A 26,443-nucleotide genomic window follows, 5' to 3' on the forward strand; every position below is an offset into this window, starting at 1 on the left:
AGTAAATATTGGAAAAAAGTTAGTTTAATGGTATTGATGAATATTCATTCAAGCTGAATTGAAGCCAAGCATATGGATTCATTTGCTACAGCTGAATGTATAGTGGATGAATTGAATTCTGTATGTGCATGTCATTCTTAAGGCCATCACTCTGACTGGGGTAAAGGCTGCCGACAGTAGCTCGCCACAGTCCTCTATCCTGGATTGATAGAAGGTTGTTTGGCTCTGTGCCTCCTGCTTTCAACACATGACTTCATATGTCTTCTAGGTGAAGACCCTCCCTCTCCCAAGGATGAGGTTTTTGGAGTTTCTATTGACATTTCTGTAGTTTTTAAATGGATGGATTTGCTAGCCCCATTCCCTACCTTCCTCCTTTCACAGCTGTGCTTGGGTCTGTCCATGGTGCATGTTATGGTATACGTGAGCATGTTTTTATAGACACTCCGAGTTTTGATATATACCATGTTTCTGATGTAATGGTGTCAAACATCTTTTATTAAAGCATCTGCTTCAAATCTGCTTAATAAAGAAAGTCTTAGGTAGCAAATATCATGTAGGGTATTCAAAACATGCCAATTTGTTATTTTCTTGCTGAAGTACAGAAAAACTAAGAATATACCTTCAGGCCCTTGATGGAGATGATTGAGAACATACAAAAGTCTTGAAAAAGGATCTAGTGCTTTCCTGGCGTATTTGACGAATAAACTCCTCTTGGGTTTTCAGGATTATGACCGACATTTCATGACAAACTGCCTTCTTCAGGGATGAAGAAGAATTCACCCCTGAAGAAGATGGCAGAGTTTATCATTGAAATGTTGGTTATAATCGATACCTATACCCAGCTGGAAGCTCAAGAAAAGTTTATACAAAAGCCTTATTTTACCAAAGTGAGCGGTGAGAGTTGAGCAAAAGCAATTGAGTCAAAAATGTCACCATTCACTAATCAAAATCAATGCAGTTTCCCAAGAACCAAACACATTAACACAAGAGAGTCTGTGGATGCTGGAGATCCAAATTAACACATTCAAAATTTTGGAGGAACTCAGCAGGCCAGACAGCATCAATGATTTCAGGTAGAGGTGTCGCCCTGCAGCCACTGGGCTTTTGGATGGACTTTACTCACATCAAGCTCAGTAGGTATGGATTCACTTCTGCAGTCTCACCATTTCATGTTCCCTGAGATTTGATTGGGGTGCTTCAGCACTGAACTGAAGTGACCATGTGGTTAATGGTATTTGTTTACTTTTTAATTGCTTGGGCGATCTGTCCTTCATTTCATACATTTGATGGTTTATCTTGTTGAGTGGGTTTTTCTTTTAACAGATTCTATTGTGTCTCCAAGATGACAAATTTCAAAGTTGTATACTGTACACATACTTTAATAATAAATGTTCTTTGAAATTTGAATAGAAGGAGTTCCTCCACACCTGACAGTGGCCTCATCATGACAGTATAGGAGGCCATGTCAGAATGGGAATGGTGATTAGGATTAAAATGGTTGGCCACTGGAAAATCTTGGTTGTTCTGGATGGAGGGAAGGTGCTTGACAAGGTGCTTCCCCAATTTATCTTGGGTTTCACTAATGTAGAGGAGGCTGCAACTGAAGCACCGGATACACCAACAGACTTCTGGGGGAGGTAAAGGTGTGTTTGGTGGTAGGGTTCCTTTGGAGATGGTGGAAGATGTTGAGAATGATATGCTGGATGTGGAGGCTCATGGGAAGGTACGTAATGCTATCCCTTTTAAAGCAGTGGAAGGATGGGGTGAGAGCAGATGTCTGGGAAATGGAGATGTGGCTGAAGGCAGCATCAATGGTGGAGGAAGAGAAACCCATTCTTTGAAGAAGAAGGACATCTCTGATGTTCTGGAAAGGAAAGGAAAGTTTCATCCTGGGAACAGCTGAGGTGGAGATGATGGAATGGAGAAAAGGGAATGGCATTTTTACAGGGTAGGAAGAAGTATAATCGAGATAGTTGTGAGAGTCGGTAAGTTTATAAAAGATGTCAGTAGACAGTTTGTCTCCAGAGATGGAGACAGAGAGATTCAGCAAGTAGAGAGAGGTGTCAGAAATAGATCAAGTGAATTTAAGGGAAGGGTGGAAGATAGGGACAAGGTTGATAAATTTGACGAGCTCAGCGTTGTGCATGAAGTAGCGCCAATGCAGTCATTAATGTGTGATGATGCTTGGTTTGCTGACAACGAAGTTCTAAACTCAAATGAACACTTTAAGCCCTATCAGATATAAATAGCCACAAGTACTTTCTCTAAAGGGAGATTATACTGTAACTACCCAATCTGCAAAGACTAATTCACTTCACTGTTCATTTTCCATGGTGTTTAACTGCAAATACCACTATTCGAGTGGTGGCTCCCTTTTCCTATCAAGAAGATACTTCCAGCAAACAAAGTTTATAAAACAGCTAATTTATTTTTAGTGATACCCATTTAAATCCACATGATATTAAAAACTCACAGAGGAAGAGGAGAGGTTTAAGGCCTTCTTGATGGGGGATAGAAGTGAAACAAGCACACTTGTGTTTTTGGTGCATCACTTCCCACACCACCACATGTCTCTGCCAACCATGGTGCTAATTTAACTAATTCCATCTGCCCACACATGGTCTACATCTCTCCATTGTGCTGCTGTTTAGGAGTCTAAATGACTCTTATATGTTGCTTCCACCATCTTTCATGACTTCTATTTGTAATCTTTGTATAAAAAAACTTTACTCATAAATCTCATAGAATATAGAAAATAGTACAACACAGGAACAGGCCATAATATTGTGCCAAGCTGATTAAATTAGTAACCAAGTGGTCAATTAAACTAATTCCCTTTACCCACACAATGTCTATATCCTTCCATTTTCCTCATGTTCATGTGCCTATCTAAAGGACCTGCCTCCACCACCACCCCAGGCAGAGCATTCCAGGCATCCACCATTCTCTGTGTTTAAAAAAAAGACTTGCCCCACACCTCCTTTGAAATTACCCCCTCTCACCTTTAATGTAAGCCCTCTGGTATTCAACATTTCAATCTTGGGGACGTAATGTTAAAATTGTAGAAGGCATTGGTGAGGCCAAATTTGGAGTATTGTGTACAGTTCTGGTCACCAAATTATAGGAAAGATGTCAACAAAATAGAGAGAGTACAGAGGAGATTTACTGGAATGTTACCTGGGTTTCAGCACCTAAGTTACAGAGAAAGGTTGAACAAAGGTCTTTATTCTTTGGAGCGTAGAAGGTTGAGGGGGGACTTGATAGAGGTATCTAAAATTATAAGGGGGATAGATAGAGTTGGCATGGATAGGCTTTTTCCATTGAGAGTAGGGGAGATTCAAACAAGAGGACATGAGTTGAGAGTTAAGGGGCAAAAGTTTAGGGGTAACACAAGGGGGAACTTCTTTACCCGGAGAGTGGTAGCTGTGTGAAACGAGCTTCCAGTAGAAGTGATAGAGGCAGGTTCGATTTTGTCATTTAAAAAAAAATTGGATAGGTATATGGACAGGAAAGGAATGGAGGGTTGTGGGCTGAGTGCAGGTAGGTGGGACTAGGTGAGAATAAGCGTTTGGCATGGACTAGAAGGGCCAAGATGGCCTGTTTCCGTGCTGTAATTATTATATGGTTATACGGAAAAATATACTGTCTGTCTTCTCTCTCTGTGCCTCTCATAATCTTATAAACCTCTATCAGGTCTCCCCTCAGCCCTGCCGCTTCAGAGAAAACAGCCCAAGTTTATTTAAGCTCTCGTGATAGCACATGCCCTCTAATCTCGGTAACATCCTGGTGAACCTCTTCTGCGCCCTCTGTAAAGCCCCGACATCCTTCCTATAATGGAGTGACCAAAACTGTATGCAAAACTCCAGATAACTAGCAATATGCCTTTTAATTTGTTCCCTTCTTATCTAAAATATGTCTATTAATATTTTAATCTATGCCTCTCATAATTTGATATACTTATATCAGGTTGCCCCTCAGTCCCTGACACCCCAGAGAAAGCAATCCAAGTTTGTCCTCTCCTCACAGGATTGGAGCGACTGGGCTTGTATACACTGGAATTTAGAAGGATGAGAGGGGATCTGATTGAAACAGATAAGATTATTAAGGGATTGGACACACTGGAGGCAGGAAGCATGTTCCCACTGATGGGTGAGTCCAGAACTAGAGGCCACAGTTTAAGGATAAGAGGTAGGCCATTTAGAACAGAGATGCAGAAAATCTTTTTCACCCAGAGAGTGGTGGATATGTGGAATGCTCTGCCCCAGAAGGCAGTGGAGGCCAAGTCTCTGGATGCATTCAAGAGAGAGTTAGATAGAGCTCTTATAGATAGCGGGGTCAAGGGATATGGGGAGAGAGCAGGAACAGGGTACTGATTGTGTATGATCAGCCATGATCACAGTGAATGGTGGTGCTGTCTAGAAGGGCCGAATGGCCTACTCCTGCACCTACTGTTTATTGTCTATAGCTAATACTATCAAATCCAATCATATCCTGGTGAGCCTCTTCTGCACTATAGAAACATAGAAAACCTGCAGCACAATACAGGCCCTTCGACCCACAAAGCTGTGCCGAACATGTCCTTATCTTAGAAATTACCTAGGGTTACCCATACATAGCCCCTCTATTATTCCGAGCTCCATGTACCTGTCCGGGACTCTCTTAAAAGACCCTATCGTATCCGACTCCACCACTGTGGCCAGCTGCCCATTCCACACACTCACCACTCTCTGCGTAAAAAAACTTACCCCTAACATCTCCTCTGTACCTACTTCCAAGCACCTTAAAACTGTACCCTCTCATGTTAGCCATTTCAGCCCTGGGAAAAAGCCTCGGACTATCCACACGATCAATGCCTCTCATCATCTTACACACCTCTATCAGGTCACCTCTCATCCTCTGTCACTCCAAGGACAAGGAGAAAAGACCGAGTTCACTCAACCTATTCTCATAAGGCATGCTCCCCAATCCAGGCAACATCCTTGTAAATCTCCTCTGCACCCTCTCCAAACTTGTGAACTTAAAACCATTTTGTGCTTTTACATGAGATTATGGAGAACTTTGCCTTCTATTAGCTAGTCATTTAAAAAAAATTATAGGGAAATTTTACAGAGTAACTTTGTTGGTGTTTGGGGAATACCATGGTCTTTTTGTGTAGGAAACTTGTGCAGAACAAATGTCAGAGCCCAGATATTTTGGGGAGGTTGCTGTGAATCTTCGTGGAAATTATTGGAAGTGGGTGGTGGGGGGGGGGGGGGGGGAGGGGGGAGGAGTCAGGGAAAGCATTTTTCATTTTATTTAGTGATACAGCCAAAGTAGGGCCTTTGAGCCTTTCAAGTTACGTCATCCAGTAACCCCCGACAAACCTGATTAACCCTAACCTGATCATGGACAATTTTGCATTGATCATTTAACCTAATTGGTACTCCTGTGGGAGAAAAGCGGAGGACCCGGAGAAAACCCATGGGTTTCAAGGAGAGAACGTGCAGAGATTCCTTACGGAATGGCACCAGAATTGAACTCTGAACTCTGGAACTGTAACACCCCGAGCTGTAATAGCATCATGTTTACTGCTACGTTACTGTGGCATTTGGTGGGGTGGGCATGCTAACACTTGGAAATGAAATGAATCTAAACCAAAAGGACTTCTAAATATGAGCTAAAATTCATGTGGCTTTGCCAATTGATTCCTCAATAGAGCAGATTAAACTACAATAAGAACTAAGAAGTTTACAGAAATTTATGATCAATACCTTAAGCTTTTAACATTGACGTTAATTAGGTTCAACACTTACCAAAATTGTCAGCAGAGAAAAGAGATTTGAAAATAATATGTGGATGTGGAGAAAGTGCTGATTAAGTAATATTCTACAGAGAGGGACCTCTGATTGCAAACCCTAATTAGGAAGAAGATGATATAATAATGGAAAAATAGCCATTAAGCTTGTTAGATCCTCCTCTACTAAGTGTCTACTACATTACTTTCATGTGCTACATAATTGCTGGTATTGGTATTCAATAGAAACAAGCACTTCTGTCCACCTCACCTAATACTAACCCTAACTACCACACACTTTTATCAATACTAGTCCCATTTAATTGAAATGATCTGTGGACTTCAAAGCCTTGGAATTAAAGTGCCTGTCTAGATATTTCTCAAATGTGTTGAGAATCACTGTGCCCACATCCTTCTCAGGGAGCATGATCCAGATTGTTATCACTCTGTGTGAGGAAAAAGTTTTTCCCCTTCACATCCCCTCTACACCACCTAGCCTCACATTGTATCTATGCCTCTTGTTTTGGATACCCCCTCCAAGGGAAAAAAGGATTCTCACCTTATGTACTTTATTTCACTGTGAAAGAAGTAGAATCTTTGTGTTGTAAACTTATTTAACCATATAACCATATAACAATATAACAGTACGGAAACAGGCCATCTCGGCCCTCCTAGTCCGTGCCGATGCTTATACTCACCTAGTCCCACCGACCTGCACTCAGCCCATAACCCTCCATTCCTTTCCTGTCCATATACCTATCCAATTTTACTTTAAATGACAATACTGAACCTGCCTCTACCACTTCTACTGGAAGCTCGTTCCACACAGCTACCACTCACTGAGTAAAGAAATTCGCCCTCATGTTACCCTTAAACTTTTGCTCCTTAACTTTCAGATCATGTCCTCTTGTTTTAATCTCCCCTACTCTCAATGGAAAAAGCCTATCCACGTCAACTCGATCTATCCCCCTCATTATTTTAAATACCTCTATCAAGTCCCCACTCAACCTTCTACGCTCCAAAGAATAAAGACCTAACTTGTTCAGTCTTTCCCTGTAACTTAGGTGCTGAAACCCAGGTAACATTCTAGTAAATCTTCTCTGTGATTTATTTAGAAAAATTTTGGGCATTTATTTTTTTCCCCTAATTTTCTGTGATTAGACATCTGAGAATCTGGTTATGCAGAACTTGTCTTACAGACACAATGAGATCTGTAGCTGCTGGATATTCAAGCAACACACACAAAATACTGGAGGGACTGAATAGGCCACGCAGCGTCTATGGAAAATCTGTGGAATTCTCTGACCAATGAAGCAGTGGAGGCTATCTCAGTAAATATATTTAAGACAAGGTTGGGTAGATTTCTGCATAGCTGGGGAATTAAGGGCTAAGGGGAAAAGGCTAAGGGGATGAGTCCATGGCCAGATCAACCATGATCCTATTGAATGGCAGAGCAGGCTCGACAGCCTAGATGGCTTAGTCCTGCTCCTATTTCTTGTGTTCTTACGAAAAGCGTAAACAGATGACATTTTGGGCCAAGACCCTGTGTGTGTTACTTTGTTTTAGAGAGATGTTTTGTGAATTAAGGATGGAAATGCACTTTGGGATGACAAACTAGGGCAGGTCTTACACAGTGAATGCTAGGCCACTGTGGAGTGCAATAGAACAGAGGGATCTGGGAATACAGATCCATAATTTGTTGAAAGTGGTGTCACAGATAGATAGGGTCGTAAAGAGAGATTTTGGTACATTGGCCTTCATAAATCACAGTACTGAGTACAGGAATTGGGATGTTATGTTGAAGTTGTTAGGATGTTGGTGAGGCCTAATTTGGAGCAGTTGTTATGTGCAGTTCAAGTCACACACATACGGGAAAGATATAAATAAGATTGAAAGAGTACAGAGGAAATTAAGAGGACTTGAGGACCTGAATTATAGGGAAATATTGATTAGATCAGGACATTATTGCCTGGCATTTAGGAGAATAAGGTAAAAATTGATAGAGGAGTACAGAATTGAGGGACGTAGATAGAGTAAATGCAAGCTGGCTTTTCCTGTTGAGATTGGGTGAGACTTAAACGAGAAATCATTAGTTAAGGGTGAAAGGTGAGAAGGCGAACCTCCCAAAAATATCTGGGCTCTGAGATTTGTTCTCAGAGTGGTGGCAGTGTGGAATGAGCTGCCATCGGAAGTGGTGGATGCAGATTTCATTTCATCCTGAGAGAGAAATTTGGATAGTTACATTGATGGGAGGGTATGGTCCACGTGCAGGTTGATGGGACTAGGCAGAATAGTGGTTCGGTATGGACCAAAGCACCTGTTTCTGTGCTGTAGTGTTCTATGACTCTATAAATTGTCAAGTTTTGTTGCTGTTTATCTGGAGCTATGCTAAGGGTGAACGAGGATTGGTGCTGACTTGTCTGAAGCTGGAAGCTGAGAATGAAAATGGGAAAGATCAGCAAGTGAAATGGAGGCAATCTGCAGAATGAGGGTGAGTTTTAGCCAGAGAGTATGTTATACTTTATAACTTCAAAACATTCAACTAATGCAAAGGAAGATACAGCAGTCTGAAATGTGAGTTTAACTTTAAGCGAGACACGCACGTATCAAATGGTAGTGTGATCCTGTATACTATTCATGTTTTTATCCAAATAACCTGTAATGAATTATTTAAATGAACACGAATGCTTCAATGACTTATATATACATATCCAAAATAACTCAAATATTACTTAAATATTATATACATAACAGAGTATGGTGAAATTCTGGTTTGGTGAGCCAAAGTTGCTTTAGGGGACAATAAGCCTTTCTGATATGTTCAGCCTCCACATAAAATGCAGCTCCATATTCTTCACAAACAAGAGAAAATCTGCAGATGCTGGAAATCTGAGCAGTACACAAAATGCTGGAGGAACTCAGCAGGACAGGCAGCATCTATGGAAAAGAGTACAGTCGACGTTTTGGGCCGAGACCCTTCAGCAGAACTGGAGAAGAAAAGCTGAGGAGTAGATTTAAAAGGTGGGGGGAGGGGAGAGGAGAGAGATGATAGATGAAACCTGAAGGGGGAAGGATGAAGTTAAGAGCTTGGAAGTTGACTAGTGAACAAGACGGAAGGCTATAAGCAAGAATGGGATTTCCCAGTGGCCACCCATTTTAATTCCACTTCCCATTCCCATTCCGATATGCCTATTCATGGCTTCCTCCACTGTTGTGATGAGGCCACACTTAGGTTGGAGGAACAAATATTCCATTTGAGTTGCCTCCAACCTGATGGCATGAACATCGATTTCTCTAACTTCTGGTAATGCCTCCATCACTGTTTCCCATCCCCTTTTCCCTTTCTTGCCTTAGTTCCTTGCCCACCCATTCCATCCGTATGGTGCTCCTCCCCACTTTTCTTTCTTCCGTCGCCTTTTGTCTCTTTTACCAATCCACTTCTTGGCTCTTTACTTCAGTCCTCCCCTTCCAAGTTTCATCTATCACCTGATGTTTCTCTCTCCCCTACTCCCACCTTTTAAACCTACTCCTTAGCTTTTCTTTTCTGGTTCCATGAAGAGTTTCAGCCTGAAATATCGACTGTACTCTTTTCCATAGATGCTGCCTGGCCTGCAAAGTTCCTGCAGCATTTTGTGTTTGTTGTCTGCATTCTTCATATAAGTCATATGTGCATACTCTTTGTCATACCTGCAATTACACTTTGTTCCCATTTCAAATCTGCAAATTCAAAGGATCTTTCTAATTCCACTTGAAAATTAGTTAAAATATTGTATTTGCTCAGCTTTTTAGATTTAGTATCCTGGAACCTGACAGAGTGAGTACTCTCATTTCCCATATAGATAATGGAAAGGCCTTAGAAAGGAAATGGAAATAATTTGCATGTACGAGGCTTAGCAAGAAACAATCTCTTTTCTTATTGAGCAACTCAGTGAAGGATCTTATTTTGCTCCATCAAAACCTCTCATCATTTTGAAATCCTTTTATATCAGTTTGTTTCTTGACCAGTTCTATCAAGAATTATGGTCCTAACTTTTCCAGTCTCCACACAATAGAAATCTCTCATCTATGGTCAATCCTGCTGAAGTGCTTTTGTATCCTTTCTAAGGTCTTGAAATTTTTCTGGAAGGACTGTGGCTAGAATTCTTACAATACTCCTGCTCAGGTAGTGCATAAACTCTTTAGATTTATATTCTAACCCCCTACTTTTAAACCGCAAGTAATCAATATCTCTGAAAGAGCCACCTGTCCTAAACCAGAACTGCTCTCCTTTGCTAACGTTGGTTGAAATCTGAAAATGTGTGTGTGTGTGTGTGTGTGTGTGTGTGTGACTATGACATGTTTTTCACATCTGTCCATATTCCCTTGTGTCCATGTTAACGTTTACTTTGTTACAAATTGTACACAGATGAAAAAGTGTCTTCAAACTAAAAAAAACTAGCATACTAGTTTGATGAAGCTGCTCAATGGATCAAATTAACGCTATTGCCTTTACAATAGTTTTCTTAATTCAATTCAAGTTTAATTGACATTCAACCATACACAAATGCCCATGAATACAGCCAACGAGATAGCGTTACTCTGGGGCCAGGGTGCAAAACACTTTACTAACAGCTACATAAACACACATAGCATGTACAAAATAGCCGGAACATAAAGGTATCTGTAAGGTACAGCCATGCAATAAAAGAGTCCAGACTCGAGCCATGAATGACACAGATGACCATGAAAGAGCTTGTTTTCTGCTGAGCAAACACTGGGGAACACTGACTCCAATGTGGACACCATGCACCATGCCACATCACCTCCAGTGGAACACACCGGCTCCCACTCTTCCCTTCCGCAGCCCAGGTACTACGGCACGCCACCCCTCTTGAGAAAACCAGCTCTGCCTCTTCTCCCTCCTGGTGGATGTACACAGGTGACACTGCGACTTGATGCTCTGAGTGCATTGAGTGTTGCATAACTCTGCAGTTGACCTCCGCAGAGCTTGACGTCCGCCAAGCGAACACTGGGGGTTGGGGCAGCACCGATTTCAACCTGGGCGCTGCACCACACTGACCTTGGTGGAGTGTAGTAGCTTTGACGCCTCAATCCTGGTGCCTGTAGACAGGCGTCAACGCAGCCTCAGGCCTAGTCCTCGCTGCGACCGAGGCCACACATCAATACTGAGCATATTGATATCACCAACTTTTCCAGTAAGATGGTTTGAGGCAGCAGCCACTCCGAATGCAAGGAAAGGTGTAATTGTTCATGCTTTATGTCTCTTTTATGATCACAAGACACTACTGGATGTTAACAACATTGGGTATTCCAGGACTCTCCCATTAGTGAATTGCTCGACAGCAAAGGAGCTGAACTTGTGACTATTGCCGTGTTGTTGCCTGGGCTTGCTGTGCCGAGGGGCTGCACGGTGATTGTTCTGCATCTTTTTATTGTGACTGCAAGGTCCTGTTGGACATTACCGATGTAAAATACTGTAAGTTCAGTCACTGGTTCGTTTGTTGAGACTGACAGCAGGAAAGCTGCGCTGCTTTAGTTGTGGCAAGGACCAGGCCCGCATGCCCCGCTGCCACCTGCTGTAGCCGTCCGGGAGAGGAGACATTGGTGTAGTGTGGTGTGGGAGAGAGCAGAGGCGTGCCAGGTATACTGGAGTTCATCCGGCTTGGGGGTTAGCCCTCCAGTGTTCACTCTATGGAAGATCAAGCTGGACCAGGACAACATCCCATGGACCATCATTCCACAGGCCATGCCATTCACGGACTTACTGTTTTTGTGACTGTATATTTTTGGTGTCCTATGTCCTGTTTGTAATGTGTCTTGCACCTTGGCCCCAGAGGAAAGCTGTTTTGTTTGGCTATATTTGTGTATGGTTGAATGATAATTAAACTTGAACTTGAACCCCACCCTGTCCTTAAGGAGTTTGTATCTTCTCCCCGTGACTGCCTGGGTTTCCTCCGGGTGCCCCGGTTTCCTCCCAGGGTCCAAAGATGTACCAGTTTGGAGGTTAATGGGTCATTGTAAATTGACTGGTGATAAATCGGGTTTGTTGGACGTCGTGGCTCAAAGGGCCGGATAGGCCTATTCGCTCGACGTTGTAAATAATTCGGTAAATTTAACATCTCATTTCTGAATCAGCAGTTCTCTGGCACTGGGAATGATTTGCTTCCAGTCCAGTTCTGCCAGTACCGGAGCCAAAGATTTTGCCTCAGTGATGAGTGGGTGGATGATTTCCACTCTGTCTGCAATTTATTCTGACCTCCCCTGTGCTTCCGATGGATGGACACAAGGTTCTCAATGCTACTGGTCCAGCCCTGCTCCACTTTGAACAATCTTGGCCCAGTAATTCCCATGAGTCAATGGGACGGCTAAACTTACTCAAGAAGGCTCTGAAAACTATTTTCTTCCATCTGCCTGTTAATTTCTTTCTCTGTTTGAACTTAAATAGAATGCTTTTCTTCACTCAAAAATTGTGTTCATGCACTGACGATTATCAGAACTTTGCCTTGACATTTGCCTTCACTGGTAGGTGGCTCCTGAAAAGCAGTTCATGTTTTCCAGTGTCTTGAAGTGGAGAGGTTTCTTGTTAGAGGATACTGATGTTCAGTGGGGCAGTTGGCTGGGAATCTTCCTTCTGCGTGTATTAAACCTAAAGCCTGTTATGTGCTTCATGGAATGAGTGGACAATCACTTGGAGGTTGGTCTCCAGTCATCATGTTTTCCCTCTGGCCAATAACAGAGGCTAGAGTGGCTTTGGTTTTGGAATAGTGATGATGTAGGTTCTGATTTTATCTTCCAGATTGACTCTACTCCAGCAGGAAGCTTATTAGATGTGAGGTGCAGAGCTGAGGTGAGAAGGATAGAGGGAAGTATCAGAGTGATGACACACCCTTACTTGACGTCAGCCTGCGCTGAGACTGGGTTAGTTACAGACTTGGTCACAATCACCGTCGAGAAGCAGACAAAAGAATAGAGCGAACCTCCGTGCCAGTGAAGTTTGGAAAGGGTGCTCCACAGTCCTCCTTGATTGGAAGAGTCAAAGGCTTTAGGGAAGTCATTAAGCGGACACAATAATGGTGTTCCCTGCATTTCTCTGTGAATTGATAGGCAGTGAATATCATTCCCGCTGGGCCTCTAGATGGAAGAAATCCCCACTGTGATTTGGTGGGGGCGGGGATTGTTTTAGAAACATAGAAAATAGGTGCAGGAGTAGGCCATTCGGCCCTTCGAGCCTGCACCGCCATTCAGTATGATCATGGCTGATCATCCAACTCAAAACCCTGTACCTGCTTTTTCTCCATACCCCCTGATCCCTTTAGCCACAAGGGCCATATCTAACTTCCTCTTAAATATGGCCAATGAACTGGCCTCAACTGTTTCCTGTGGCAGAGAATTCCACAGATTCACCACTCTCTGTGTGAAGAAGTTTTTCTTCATCTCGGTTCTAAAAGGCTTCCCCTTTATCCTTAAACTGTGACCCCTCGTTCTGGACTTCCCCAACATCAGAAACAATCTTCCTGCATCTAGCCTGTCCAATCCCTTTAGAATTTTATATGTTTCAATAAGATCCCCCCTCAATCTTCTAAATTCCAGTGAGTATAAGCCTAGTCGATCCAGTCTTCCTTCATATGAAAGTCCTGCCATCCCAGGAATCAATCTGGTGAACCTTCTCTGTACTCCCTCTATGGCAAGAATGTCTTTCCTCAGATTACGGGACCAAAACTGCACACAATACTCTAGGTGCAGTCTCACCAAGGCCTTGTATAACTGCAGTAGAACCTCCCAGCTCCTGTACTCAAATCCTTTTGCTATGAATGCCAACATACCATTTGCCTTTTTCACCGCCTGCTGTACCTGCATGCCCGCCTTCAATGACTGGTGTACAATGACAACCAGGTCTCGTTTGACCTGTAGGAGGAAACAGTTGAGAACGACTCAATCAGTGACACAGAACAGGGTCTCCTTTGTGCTTACTGCATTACTTTTTGTTAAAGGTGGTCAGGATTATGATATCTCTGAGGTTCCTCTTTGCAATAATGGCATTTGAGGATGTGAATTTATAACTGAAGATTCTGTCTGCCAGGGTTTCAGAACTTCAGCATGGATACAGCCTATGTTGAGGGCTTCTTGTTCCTCTGGAAATATCTCTCCCTCTCCCTCTCCATCCTTGATAAGTTCAGCTGTTCTTGTTTTCACTGTATTTGATCCTTCTGTTTTTGAGCCACGATCTGCCACAGTAATACTGAAAAGTCAGTGCTGATCATGGTTATCATTAAGATAACCAAAGTTCAAAAAGCGGTTAGGTGGTTGAGAAATGTATTAGGAAATGTCAGAGACATTAAAAACAAACCACTAAAATCAAATTTATTTTCTCTTCTGTTTTCTCCTTCCTATATATTTATTGTTCTTTATTATTCACTTTGTTTCAGCTCATCTCCACCGACTGTGTTCTCAAAATGTTTGCTTTTGCTGAATGGTTCATGATTTCCATGTTCAGGCAGTTACATTTTTTTGCAGAGTCGTATAAACGTGGAACACAGAGCACAGAACTACACAATACAAGACTTTCCCTTTAGTCCCTGATATTGTGCCAAACTAATAAAACCATTAAATCTTGATTAATCTAACCCCTCTTCCACTCAGATTCACCACATATCTCCCTTCTCTGAAGATCCATGTGCCTATCTAAGAGTTTCTGAAAAGCTCTGCCACTACCTGCATTCCAGGTCTCCACCACTCTGTGTGGAAAAAAAGACTTGCATATCTGCTTTGTACTTTTATCCCCTCATCTTAAATCAGGGCTTTCAAACCTGGGGTCCATGCTCCCCTCGGTTCATGGTAGGGAGCCCGTGCCTTAAATACATGCCTTCCAATATTAGACATTTCATTTCTATGAAAAAGATACAAACTTTTTATCAATCTATGCCTTGTATAATTTTATAGACTTCTATCAAATCTACCCTCAGCCTCCACAGTCTAGAGAAACAGGGCCTATTACCATACTGTACATCTAAGTAAATAGAAGTCGCCCCAGCTTGTCAGACTCTCCTCATACCACACGTCTTTCAAGCCAGGCAGCTTGTGGAAAGCCTCCTCTGCACCCGCTCCAGTCTACACATTCTTCTTGCACCAGAACTGAATACAACGCTCCAAGTGAAGAAGTTCCCTTTCATGCTTCTCTTAAACATTTCATCTTTCATCCTTTACCCATGACCTCTAGTTCTAGTCTCACTCAAACTCAGTGGAAGATAGCCTGCTTGCATTTACCCTATCTGTACCCTTCATAATTTTGTATAACCTTTATCAAATCTCCCTTCATTCTCCTATACTCCAGGGTATAAAGTCCTAATTTGTCCAACCTTTTCTCTCAGGTAAAAACCAAACAGGAAAAGCAAAAGATCATGAAAAAAATTACTATTATCAGAGCCCAATGTAACCGTCATTCAGTAACCAGATTGTGAAAATCTTCTATATTTACTAATACACTTATTGTAAAATATTCACTATCCACCCCTTTATTCTATCTTAATTAATTCACTATTGAAAAGTTACGTAACTTTTCAACACAACGCTTATTATTTGGTTTGAGCTTTCAAAGTATAAGCATGAGGAAAATTCTTTGGCTGAAATTATGGGTGTGCTCTCAGCTACAGTTTGCCATCTAGCATAATTTGAAAGGTGGTTACCATGGCAGAAAGGTGTTTAACTAAAGCGGAGCCTTCCTGATCTGTCGTTAAGAAGCAGCATCGACATCCTGTCAGAGCGCGCTGTGGCAGCCAGCCTTTTCTCCTCAGACAATCATTAACTGTCCAGAATGGGGCTTGTGATTAACTGATTATTGATCATGCAGTAAAATGCTTGTTAAAGAACTATGCCTAGAAAAAGAGGGTCATGAGAAGAGCTCTGTCTAGGATTCTGCCTGTACATCAGATGGTGCTTATCCTTAGGCTTGTACTATTGAGGTGCCCTGATAAGAAATGGAAGATTGAGGTCAATGTGCAAAATATGCTGTAGTTTCTGATGTATGCATGGGTCCGTGCTTCAGGTTTCACTATTTAGGGGATAGGTGTTTACTTAATTCTGGCAATGAACTAAATAAAAAGGTAAGGAAAACGCCGATCTGCTAAAGAGTGAAATCTGAAGCATGGGGTCTTTATGCAGCCTGATAATTTTAGCACTTAAATAAATAAAGTATCAGGCTGTATATACAAAATAATAAAGACTCCATACTTCAGATTTCACTGGTTAGGAGACAAAAATTTAAGATCTGAAGAGAAACACAGATGGGTAATCAACTGACACAAGAGATTCTTCAGATGCTGGAAATCTAGAATAACACAGAAAATGCTGGAGGAATGTGCCACGGCAGTGTGGAGTTGACGCAAATTTATTACAACTTGGGACGTCGGAGTTCGGAATTCAGTTCCACCACCAACTGTAGAGAGTTTGTACGGTATGTCCTCCCCAGTAATGAGTAGGTTTCCTCCGGGCATTCCAGTTTTCTCCCAAGGTCCAAAGACGTACTGGTTAGTAGGTTAATTGGTCATTGTACATTGTCTTGTGTTTAGGCCAGGGTTAAACCTGGGGTAGCTGGGCGGCACAGCTCGAAGAGCCAGAAAGACTTGTTCTGCACTGTATCACTATAAATAAACAAACAAATAAATAAATAAATAAATAAATTGATTGATTTATGGAGAGAAATAAATAGTCAACATTTCAGACAAAGGACTTCATCAGGATAGTTAAGTTCTGATAAAGAGTCTTGGTCCGAAATGTTGACTATTTATTCCTCTGCATGGAACTTCACCTGAATTTTGTTTTTAAAAGTTAGAATGCAAGAAGATTACCTGTTCTTAGGGAATGATTGTGCGGGGAGGTATTCTTGTGTGAATAAGGAACATATTAGCCAGTAATTGGTCTCTGCTTTTGTGCACCAAAATGTATGCAGGAACTTTGGACGAGCATGGAGGATAATTGCCTCCAAAGTACACTCAGATGTGAGAAATGTATCTACTCTTCAAAGCCTTCAGAGCTTGGGGTATTTATTTACTTAGCGATACAGTGGGGAATAGGCCCTCCCAGCCCATCAAGCAGACCTGCCCCAATGACCCCCGACAACACTGAATAATGTAACCTAATTCACAGGGCAATTTACAGTGACCAATTTACCCAGTGTGCCTTTGGACTGTGGGAGGAAACTGGAGCACCTGGCAAACACCCGCACATTCCACAAAGACGTCATACAGACTCTTTACAGAGGATGCCAGGACTGAACTCTGAACTCCAACGCCCCGAACTGTAATAATGTCATGCTAACTGCTACACTATTGTACAAAGACTTTCATTCATATAGGGTATTGCACAACCTTGGGATAGTCCAAAAGATTTTACTGCATTTAAGACTTTTAGAAGAAAGGTACCATTGCCACACGAGAAAACTTGGTAGAAAATGCCAGTAGACAAAAATCCCTCAAAGAACTGCATGACAGATGATCAGATCAACTACTGTAGTGAAACTGGTTCGAAAAATTCCCTTACTCTCCAAATAATGTTAGAGGTTCTGTTACATCTACTGAAGCAAAGGGAGGCTTTGTTATGTGTTCTAGCAAGAAAATCTGCTCTTAAGACAAAAGCACAAGAGATTTCCTCAAATGCTGGAAATAACACACACAAAATGCTGAAGGGACTCAGCAGGTCACGCAGCATTTCCGGGAAGGAATAGAGTTGACGTTTCAGGCTGAGACCGTTCATCAGTCCTGATGGAGTGTCTTGGCCCAAAACACCTTCTCTTTATTTCTCTTAAGACAAAGCAGTGTTCCCCTCATGCAGTATTGGAGTGACCATGTTGATCATATGTTCATTTCCTGGAAGTGGTGCTAAATCTTCTAGTTCAGTGGTGAGTACACAGACTGCTCTGTCACTGAGAAGGGAATTTTTAAATATTACACTACCTTACACTGGAAACTTACTGATTGTAACGCCAGAAAAAAAGGCAAGCATGGTACCATTACATCATCACTAATTGGGATAGTTTCACTTTAAAACAAGAGGTCAGATCCCACTCTCCATCCCTCTAAGCAGAAACCCTGGAATGCAGTGACCATTTGAAAATCAGTGGTCTCCATAAACAGTCAGGTTATTCATGGGCAGTGGTTTGGAGAGTGTCCCCATCTGTTTTTCATTGCTAAGGAATCAAGAGCAGACCTTCTATTGTCTTTTTAGCAACAGCATGAATTGAAAATCAGTTAAGATGTGATTTTTTGCTCTCCAGTGTCATTCATAGTAAGGCATTTCAATGTGAGGAGTAGTTTTTAGTACAAAGCTCAAAATAAAGTTCAAAGTAAATTTTCTTACCAGAGTACATATATGCCACCACATACAACCCTGACAGTCTTTTCATGCAAACAGACTTAACAAATTTATAGAGTAGAAACAGAATCAAGGAAAAATCAACCAGAAGACAATAACCTATGCAAGTGCAAATACAAATGAAAGGGCTTGATGGTAGTGAGTCGGTGAGGCCTCTGTCTGTCAGGGTTGACTGTGGATATTGCATCCTAGCTGTCCAGATACACAAGCTATCACCCAACTCCTCAGCACAAGACTTGTTAATACTGAGGCCAGTCGTAATTATCTGAGATAAGACACAAAAGATATTTTGATAAGAGTCACTAAACCCAAGGATCCTAGTCTCTTACTCATTAAGGTCATGGTTTCCCATCCTGATTCCCATAAGTCTTAATTGTTTGGCATTTATAGATCTGTCTGTTTGAGGCCTTCATCAGTCAGGGTCGAAATTGCATGTTGTGTCCTAAGATACGCAAGCCTAAGCAGGCTGTTACCCAGGTAGCAAGCTCCCTTCTTCACGCATCTGTTGAACCCAAAGGGATGGCAGAGACCAATACTGTTTGATACCAACAGTGTCATAGGAGTTGCCAGTCAACGTTGAACTCAATGTACGGCTGTCTTAGCAACTCCAGCTCCGGATTTTTCTTCAGGGTTTACTCCTGAAGCCTTCCCCGTGAGTGGGTATAACCGCAAGGTAGCGGAGGTTTGCGATTAGAGATTTTCTTTTCCTAGATGAGCTGCCAACCGTGGTTGATGAGTCCCATCTACCTGAAGCAACTACTTTTAAGGTGTCAGTAATCCGCTTTTGGCCCTTCTCCTGTCAGTAGAAACGGTTCTGCGGGGCTTAGTTGCTAAGCCACATGTGAAAGCCAGGAGCTGGACTTAGTTGTCAGAGGCTATCTGAGGTGCATGCCATTTGGAGCATTTAATAGGTAGTGGGAGCTACCTACTGAGGACTAGTAACTGTTCTTGAACCTGGTGGTGCCAATCCTGAGACCCTTCTACCTTCTCCCGGTGGCAGCGGCAAAAAGAGAGCATGGCCTTGGTGGTGAGGATCTTTGATGATGGATGCTGCTTTCCCACAACAGCGTATCGTGTAGATTCTAAGCCTAACTGTAAAAAAATAAAACGTGCAGTACACATCTCCACCCAATTCTAACTCCATCTAGTTGTCAACCTAAGAAGGCTTTTAGTTCTAACAACAGGTAAAGCTTTTCAGCTGTATACAACCATCTGACTTTTTCCACTGGAGATTTTGATCCTCAAGGTAGCACAAATAATGCAAATAGAAATGTGAGCGTGCTGTTGATATGGGATGATTAATAGACATCTTGTGACTTGCTCACATGTTCTGGAATCTAGGTATTTAGAAGCCTAAGTGAGTTTGTGATTAATCCCATGCCTCCAAGGCACATTCTTTGATCATGAATAATGTCATGTTTGCATTCCTAACGAGAACTGGGTGGATATGTAAAGTTAGCACTGGATCAAAATATGCACAATTAGGAATTTCTGTCTCTGAGTCTGATGGACCCATTGTTCAATAAATAGCTTTCTGTCTTAACCCTTTACTTTGTTCTGAATTTTAAAAAAGTTTTATTTTCTTTGAAATTAAGAATTCAATGTTGTTACTTTCTGTTTATACAGTGCTGGGAAAGGTCCCGGAACCAGAAAATGTAACTATTAGCCTGATCCAATCAAAGAGGTTACTCAGATGGAATCCTGTTCCTTTCCAAGATGGTCCACTGACATACTCTGTTCAAAAGTAAGAGATTAATTTTTAATGCCAAATAGCTTTCTTAAATTAGTTTAATGCAGGATTTACTACAGCTCTGAATCAGTCACATGTGATTATCATCTTGAAGGTTCCGATCAGGTAAGTGAGTCCATAACTGCAAAACTGTACAGCTGTAAATTGTTTAAAACAGATTAATGTTGAAGAAATTTGATTTTTAGAACTCGTATCTATTCAGTATATTTTTAAAATTATATCTTCATGAGTACACTGTACCATCTGCTATAGCATATAGTATATCACATTTAAAAGTTCAAAGTAAATTTTATTATCAAGATACATACATATCACTACATACAACACTGAGATTTTTCTTCCTGTGGGCAAACACAGCAAATTTATAGAGCAGTAACTGTAAACAGGATCAATGAATAACAAACAGTGCAAATGCAAATATAAATAAATAGCAATAAATAATGAGACCATGAATAACAAGATAGAGTCCTTAAAGTGAGAACGTTGGTTGTGGGAACATCTTAGTAGATGAGTGTAATTGTCCTCTTTTGTTCAAGAGCCTGATGGTTGAGAGGTAGTAATTGTACTTGAACCCGGTGGTGCGAGTCCTGAGGCACTTGTACCTTCTATATATTGGCAGCAGAGAGAAAAGAGCATGGCCTGAGTGGTGAGGATCTTTGATGATGGATGCTCCTTTCCTATGACAGTGTTTCATTTAGATGTGCTCAGTGGTTGGGAGGGCTTTACCCGTGAGGTACTGGGCCAGTTCTACTACCTTTTGTAGGTCTTTCCATCCAAATGCAATGGTGTTCCCATATCAGGCCATAATTCAGCCAGTCAATATACTTTCCACTACACATCTATAGAAGTTTTTCAAGGATTTTGATGCCTTGTTGAATTTCCACAGACTGCAAAGGAAGTAGAGGCACTGTCGTGCTTTCTTTTCAGTTGCACTTATGTGATAGGTCCAGGACAGGTCCTCTGAGATAGTAACACCCAGGAATTTAAAGTTACTGATCCTCTCCTCCTTTGATCCTCCGATAGTGTCTTTTTAGATTTAATTTGCGAAGTAATCTCTTTAGATAAAATCCTCTTCTACTTTTTGTTGATGTCTAGTTACAAGTACACGTAGAACTGCTTCCTCACCTACACCATCAGATTTCTGAATGGTCCATGAACCCAGGAATACCACCTCATCATTTGTCTTTTGCACTATTTATTTATTTTGTAACTTGGAATAATTTTATGTCTTGCACAGCAGAACAACAGATTTCACACTATATGATAATAAACCTGATTCTGATTCTGCATTGGGGTGATGCTTAATAAGTTGTTGTGGATGGCTTTACCTCTACAACAGCACATCAATGTGGAATGTGTTCCAGTAACATTTTGTGTAAGGAATTCAATTGATACAATCAAAGACAAGCTCAGGTAGTTGTATTGTGCCACTCAACATCAACAAAGTATATCCTAAATTAAGATTGTTTTAAGATTATCTTTATTTGTCGCATGTACTTTGAAACATACAACTGAAATGAGCCATTTGCGTCAATGACCAACACCACCCAAGGTTATGCTGTTGGCAGGCTGCAGTGTCGTCATGCTTCTGGCACCAGTGTAGCATGCCCACAGCTTACTAATCCTAACCTGTATGTATTTAGAATGTGGGAGGAAACTAGTGCAAGTGCAGGAAATCCATGTGGTCACAAAGTGAATGTACAAACTCTTTACAGACAGTGGCAATAATTGAACCTTCGTCACTGACATTGTAAAGTGTTTCGCTAACGTTATGCTACCGTGCAAGAGATCTGGTAATCTCTGTTTAACTGTTTTCCTAAATCATTGCCTATGAATACTATATACATATTCAGTACTGTGCAAAAGTCTTAGGCACATATATGTATACTTTTGCACAGTATTGTATTTGTCAACGTAGAACAGACAGCAAGTTTGTAAATCTGGCTGGAGAAAAGGATGTTGTGATGGCAAGGGTGGAAGGCTGTGGGACAGGTGACAGAGGAGTGTCAGGGGTGATGCAGGTACAGACACATCCAACACTGAGACACCAGGCAAGGTGATTTGAATACAAAAATCAGTTTATTGAAAATTGCAGAATGTCTCTCTGGTGTTTCCTGCTCCCCCACCTTTCCCTTCCTCTTTTTCCAGCCATGATTCCCCTCTCCCTGCCCCCTTCCCACTCTCAGACCACAATAGATATCTGTATCAGGCAAGCTTATCTTATGACCATATAACCATATAACAATTTCAGTACAGAAACAGGCCATCTTGGCCCTTCTAGTCTGTGCCGACACTTACTCTCACCTAGTACTACCTACCTGCACTCAGCCCATAACCCTCCATTCCTTTCCTGTCCATATACCTATCCAATTTTTTTAAAAATCACTCGCTTGTGCTGTGAAGTTTGTTTTTTTGTGGCAGCAGTACAGTGCAATAGATAAAATTACTACAGTACTATGCAAAAGTACTTTAGCTATATATACTGTATTATTTCTGTTCCTGCACTGTTTTTAATTTTACTGTTTAATATACATGCATACTTACTGTAATTGATTTCTTTATTATTAGGGGTTCTCTTGGGGTTTCCTTGTTTTGTGGCTGTCTGTAAGGAAATAAATCTCAAGGTTGTATAATGTATACATACTTTGATAATAAATGTGCCTTGAAGTTTGAACCTGGAGCTTATGTTTTTGGAGTAAGACGTCTTTATTTCTTGTGCACATGTCATCTTATAAAATGAGCCAGAATTCTGTTTTTCTTCCTAATTGCTTGCTGAACCTTCATGTTAATATTCTGAGACTGGTATACAGAGACATCTAGCTCCCTCTGAAACACATCAGTCTCTCACCATTTTAAGAACTACTCCTCCTTTCTACTCTTTTTTTTTGCATTGAAATGAATGACTTCTCATTTTTAGTTAGTTGGAACTATGGCCATGATTAGCAAGTCGAAGTATTTGTGGGAATCTTGCATGTTATTTTTTTCTGATCTCATGCCAAGGCTTACACAACCTTGTCTGTATGTGGTCTACAATTGTATTTCCCAGAACTTCATTTGCCTGGTTTGTTTGAGAAGCAAGCGTCAGTCAAGTGTAGGACTTTCTTGTTGGCAGTCCTCCAAGGTTCCTGTTGGGTAATCTATGCCAACTGCCAAAAGCTATAGCAGTAACAAATTGCTAGCTCCTCTAATATAACAAAAGTCTCAGACTCCTTCATAACAGCTTGATACTGAGAAAGACAGGGATGTCCAAAGCTTGTTAAGAGTGGTTTTAAGTGGAATCTTAAGGGAGTAAAGAGACCCAGAGCAGTTTAGGAAGGGAATTTTTGAGCGTAGGATCTTGGTCACTAAAGCTATATTCACTAATTTATTTTTGCTGTTTCTCACCAGGAGTGGTGTGCAGAGGTTATAGACATTGTTAGGGCCTGAGGACCTTGCGCAGATAAGGAAGAGAAAGGCTAAAGAGGAAGTTTGAAAACAAAAGTGTCTTAAAATCAGGACATTGCTTAACCACTTATCAAGTGCAAGTGAGGCCGGTGAATGGGAGTTGGTGCAAGTTAAGATTTTGGCAGCATAGTGCTGAATTAGCGTAAGTTTAAAGTGGAGAGAACGAGGGAAGTGTGTTCGGAGTGCATTGGACTTGTAAAAGTTCAAAGTAAAATTATTATCGAAGTACATACATGTCTCCATACACAACCTTTTATCAGTGTCCTTCTTCACCAGTGTGTGGAGAAAGATGTTGTTAAGCTGACATATAAAGTCAGGACTCAAATGGTCAAGCATAGTGGGACTAATGTTCTGAGCTGCAGAAGTAATGAAGGAAAGGTGGATGAGCTTAGGTAATGAATCAGCATGGAATTATGACATTGTAGCCATTAGTGGGACTTGGTTACAGGAGGAACAGGACTGGCTGTTCGATGTTTTGGGGTTCCGTTGGTCTAGACATGATAGAGTGGGAGGAATTAAAGGGGGATTGGCATTACTGGTCAGGAAAATGTCACAGCAGTGCCCAGACAGGACAGACTGGAGAGCTTGTCAAATGAGGCTTTATGGGTAGAACTGAGGAATAAAGAAGGTGAGACCACGTGAATGGGATTATATTATAGACCACTTGACAATCTGCGGGATTTAGAGGAGCAAATTTCTAGAGGGAACGCAGACTTTTGCAAGAAATATGAGGTTGTGGTAGTAGGTGATTTTAACTTTCCACATATTGACTGGGATTCCCCAACCTAGAAGGGATAGAGTTTGTCAAGTGATTTCAGGGAAGCTTACTTAATCAGTACATAGAAGTCCAGTGAGAGAGTATGCAATACTAGATCTCCTATAAGGGAATGAGACAGAGCAGGTGTCAGAAGTTTGAGTAGGGGAACACTTTGTATATCGTGACCATGATGCCATTTGTTTGAAGGTAATTATGGAAAAGGACAGGTCTGGTCCTTGGGTTGAGATTCTTAATTGGAGAAGGGCTAACTTTGACGGTATCAGAAAGGATCTGGCAAGTGTGGATTGGGACAGGCTGTTTTCCGACAAAGGTGTCATTGATAGCTGGGAGCCATTCAAAAGAGAATTTTTGAGAGGGCTGTGTTTGTATCTTCCTGTCGGAATAAAAGGCAAGGACAACAGGTTCAGGAAACCTTGCTTTTGAGAGATATTGAGGACCTGGAAAAAGAAGGAGAAGCATAGCAGGTATATGCAGGCAGGAACAAATGGAGTACTTGAGGAGTATAAGAAATGTAAGAGAACAAGAAAGAAATCGGGAGGGTTAAAAGAAGACATGAGGTTGCTCTAACAGACAAGGTGAAGGAGAATCCTAAGGGCTTCTACAGATATATTAAGAGCAAAAGGATTGCAAGGAACAAAATTGATCCTCTAGAAGATCAGAATGGTCATCTATGCATGGAGCTCAGCTGAAGGAGATGGGAGAGATCTTAAATGGATTTTTTTGCATTTGTATTTACTTGGGAGATGGATACAGAGTCTGCAGATGTGAGGAAATGCAGTAGTGAGTTCTTGGGCCCTGTACAGATTACAGAGGTGGAGGTGTTTGTATCCTATGGCAAATTGGGGTGGATAAATCCCCAGGGCGTGACAATGTGTTCCCTCTGACTTTGTGGGAGGTAAGTGCAAAAATTGCAGGGGCCCTAACAGAGATATTTAAAACATCCTTAGACATGGGTGAAGTGCAGAGGATTGGAGGATAGCTACTGTTGTTCCAATGTTTAACAAAGTCTTTAAGAATAGGCTGGTGAGGCTGACATCAGTAGTGGGAAAGTTATTAGAAGGTATTCTGAGACTGGATGTATAAGTATTTGGATAGACAGAGACTGATTAGGAAAAGCCAACATGGCTTCTTATGTGGTAAGTCGTGTTCAGCCAATCGTGGAGTTTTTCCAGGAAGTTATCAGGAATGTAGATGAAGTCAGTGCAAGTGGTGGATGCGGGGTCCATTTCAACACTTGAGCAAGTTGGATAGGGAGAGGGATGGGGGGTGCATGTATGAAGGCTATGGTCTGGATGCAAGTGGATGGGACTGGATTACTGGTCCAGCACAGACTAGATGACCCAAAGGGCCTATTTCTGTGCTGTAGTGTTCTACGACTCTGTCTCCATCCTTCAACTTTCCCTCAGTGTCCTTTGCTTCAAGAAGCATAGATCTAGCTTATTCAATGACTGGCATGTCTAATACCAGAGGGCATGCATTTAAGGTGAGAGGGAGAAGTTCAAAGGAGAAATGAGGGCCAAGTATTCTACACAGAGAGTGATGAATGGCTGGAATGTGGTGCCTAGATAGTGGTAGAGACAGATGTGTAGGGACTGTTAGGTGATATTTAAGTAGGCTCGTTAATGTGATGAAAATGGAAAGATATGGACATTGTGTCAGCAGAAGGGATTCATTTAGTTGGTCATTTGAATACTAATTTAATTGGTTTGGCACAAAATTGTCAGCTGAAGAGCCTGTTCCTATGCTGTACTGTTCTACATTTTGTGTAACCTCACATAACTGAAATGTTTTATCCCAATGTTCCCTCAGCAATCTTGCCAGTGTGATCATAATTTTTCCTTTAGTATGCCAACCAGAACCGTACAATACTTCAGGTGTGGCTTATACAGCATTTTATAAAGTTGTACCATATCCTCTCTTGTCCTTACATTTTGTGCCACAGCTCATGAAGACAAATACCTTGTGGGACTCCTACTGTAGGTGGGCTGCTGGTTGGCCCACTCATTGGACCTGTTCAATGTTGTATCTCTACAATAAATAGATTAGGTGGTCCTCACAGCTGTGACCAGCAAAGAGTTAAAGATCTTTGTTAGTATCTCAACTAGCGCAATCGCTTTTACAGCACCGGAGATCACCATTCAGGGTTTGATTCCTGATGCTCTCTGTACAGAGATTTTATGTTCGCCCTATGACCATATGGGTTTTTTCTGGGTGTTCCAGTTTCCTCCCACATTCTAAAAGACGTACAGTATAGTTAGGGTCAGTAAGCTGTGGGCGTGCTGGAAGCATTGTGACATTTGCAGGCTGCCCCCCAGCACAATCCCTGCTTAAG

At 41.6% G+C, this 26,443-nt stretch overlaps 1 protein-coding gene across 2 annotated transcripts in view; it reads left to right on the forward strand.

Annotated features, from left to right (window-relative positions):
* LOC132393454 (interleukin-10 receptor subunit beta-like) overlaps positions 1–26,443 on the forward strand; it is an 80,139-nt gene that overhangs the window by 15,650 nt on the left and 38,046 nt on the right. For both annotated transcript variants that reach the window (XM_059968704.1, XM_059968706.1), the window contains exon 2: positions 19,766–19,883. In XM_059968704.1, the coding sequence (XP_059824687.1) occupies positions 19,766–19,883 (118 nt within the window). The remainder of the gene's footprint in view (positions 1–19,765; positions 19,884–26,443) is intronic.

Source organism: Hypanus sabinus, chromosome 4 (assembly GCF_030144855.1).
Source record: "Hypanus sabinus isolate sHypSab1 chromosome 4, sHypSab1.hap1, whole genome shotgun sequence".
Lineage (NCBI taxonomy): Eukaryota > Metazoa > Chordata > Chondrichthyes > Myliobatiformes > Dasyatidae > Hypanus > Hypanus sabinus.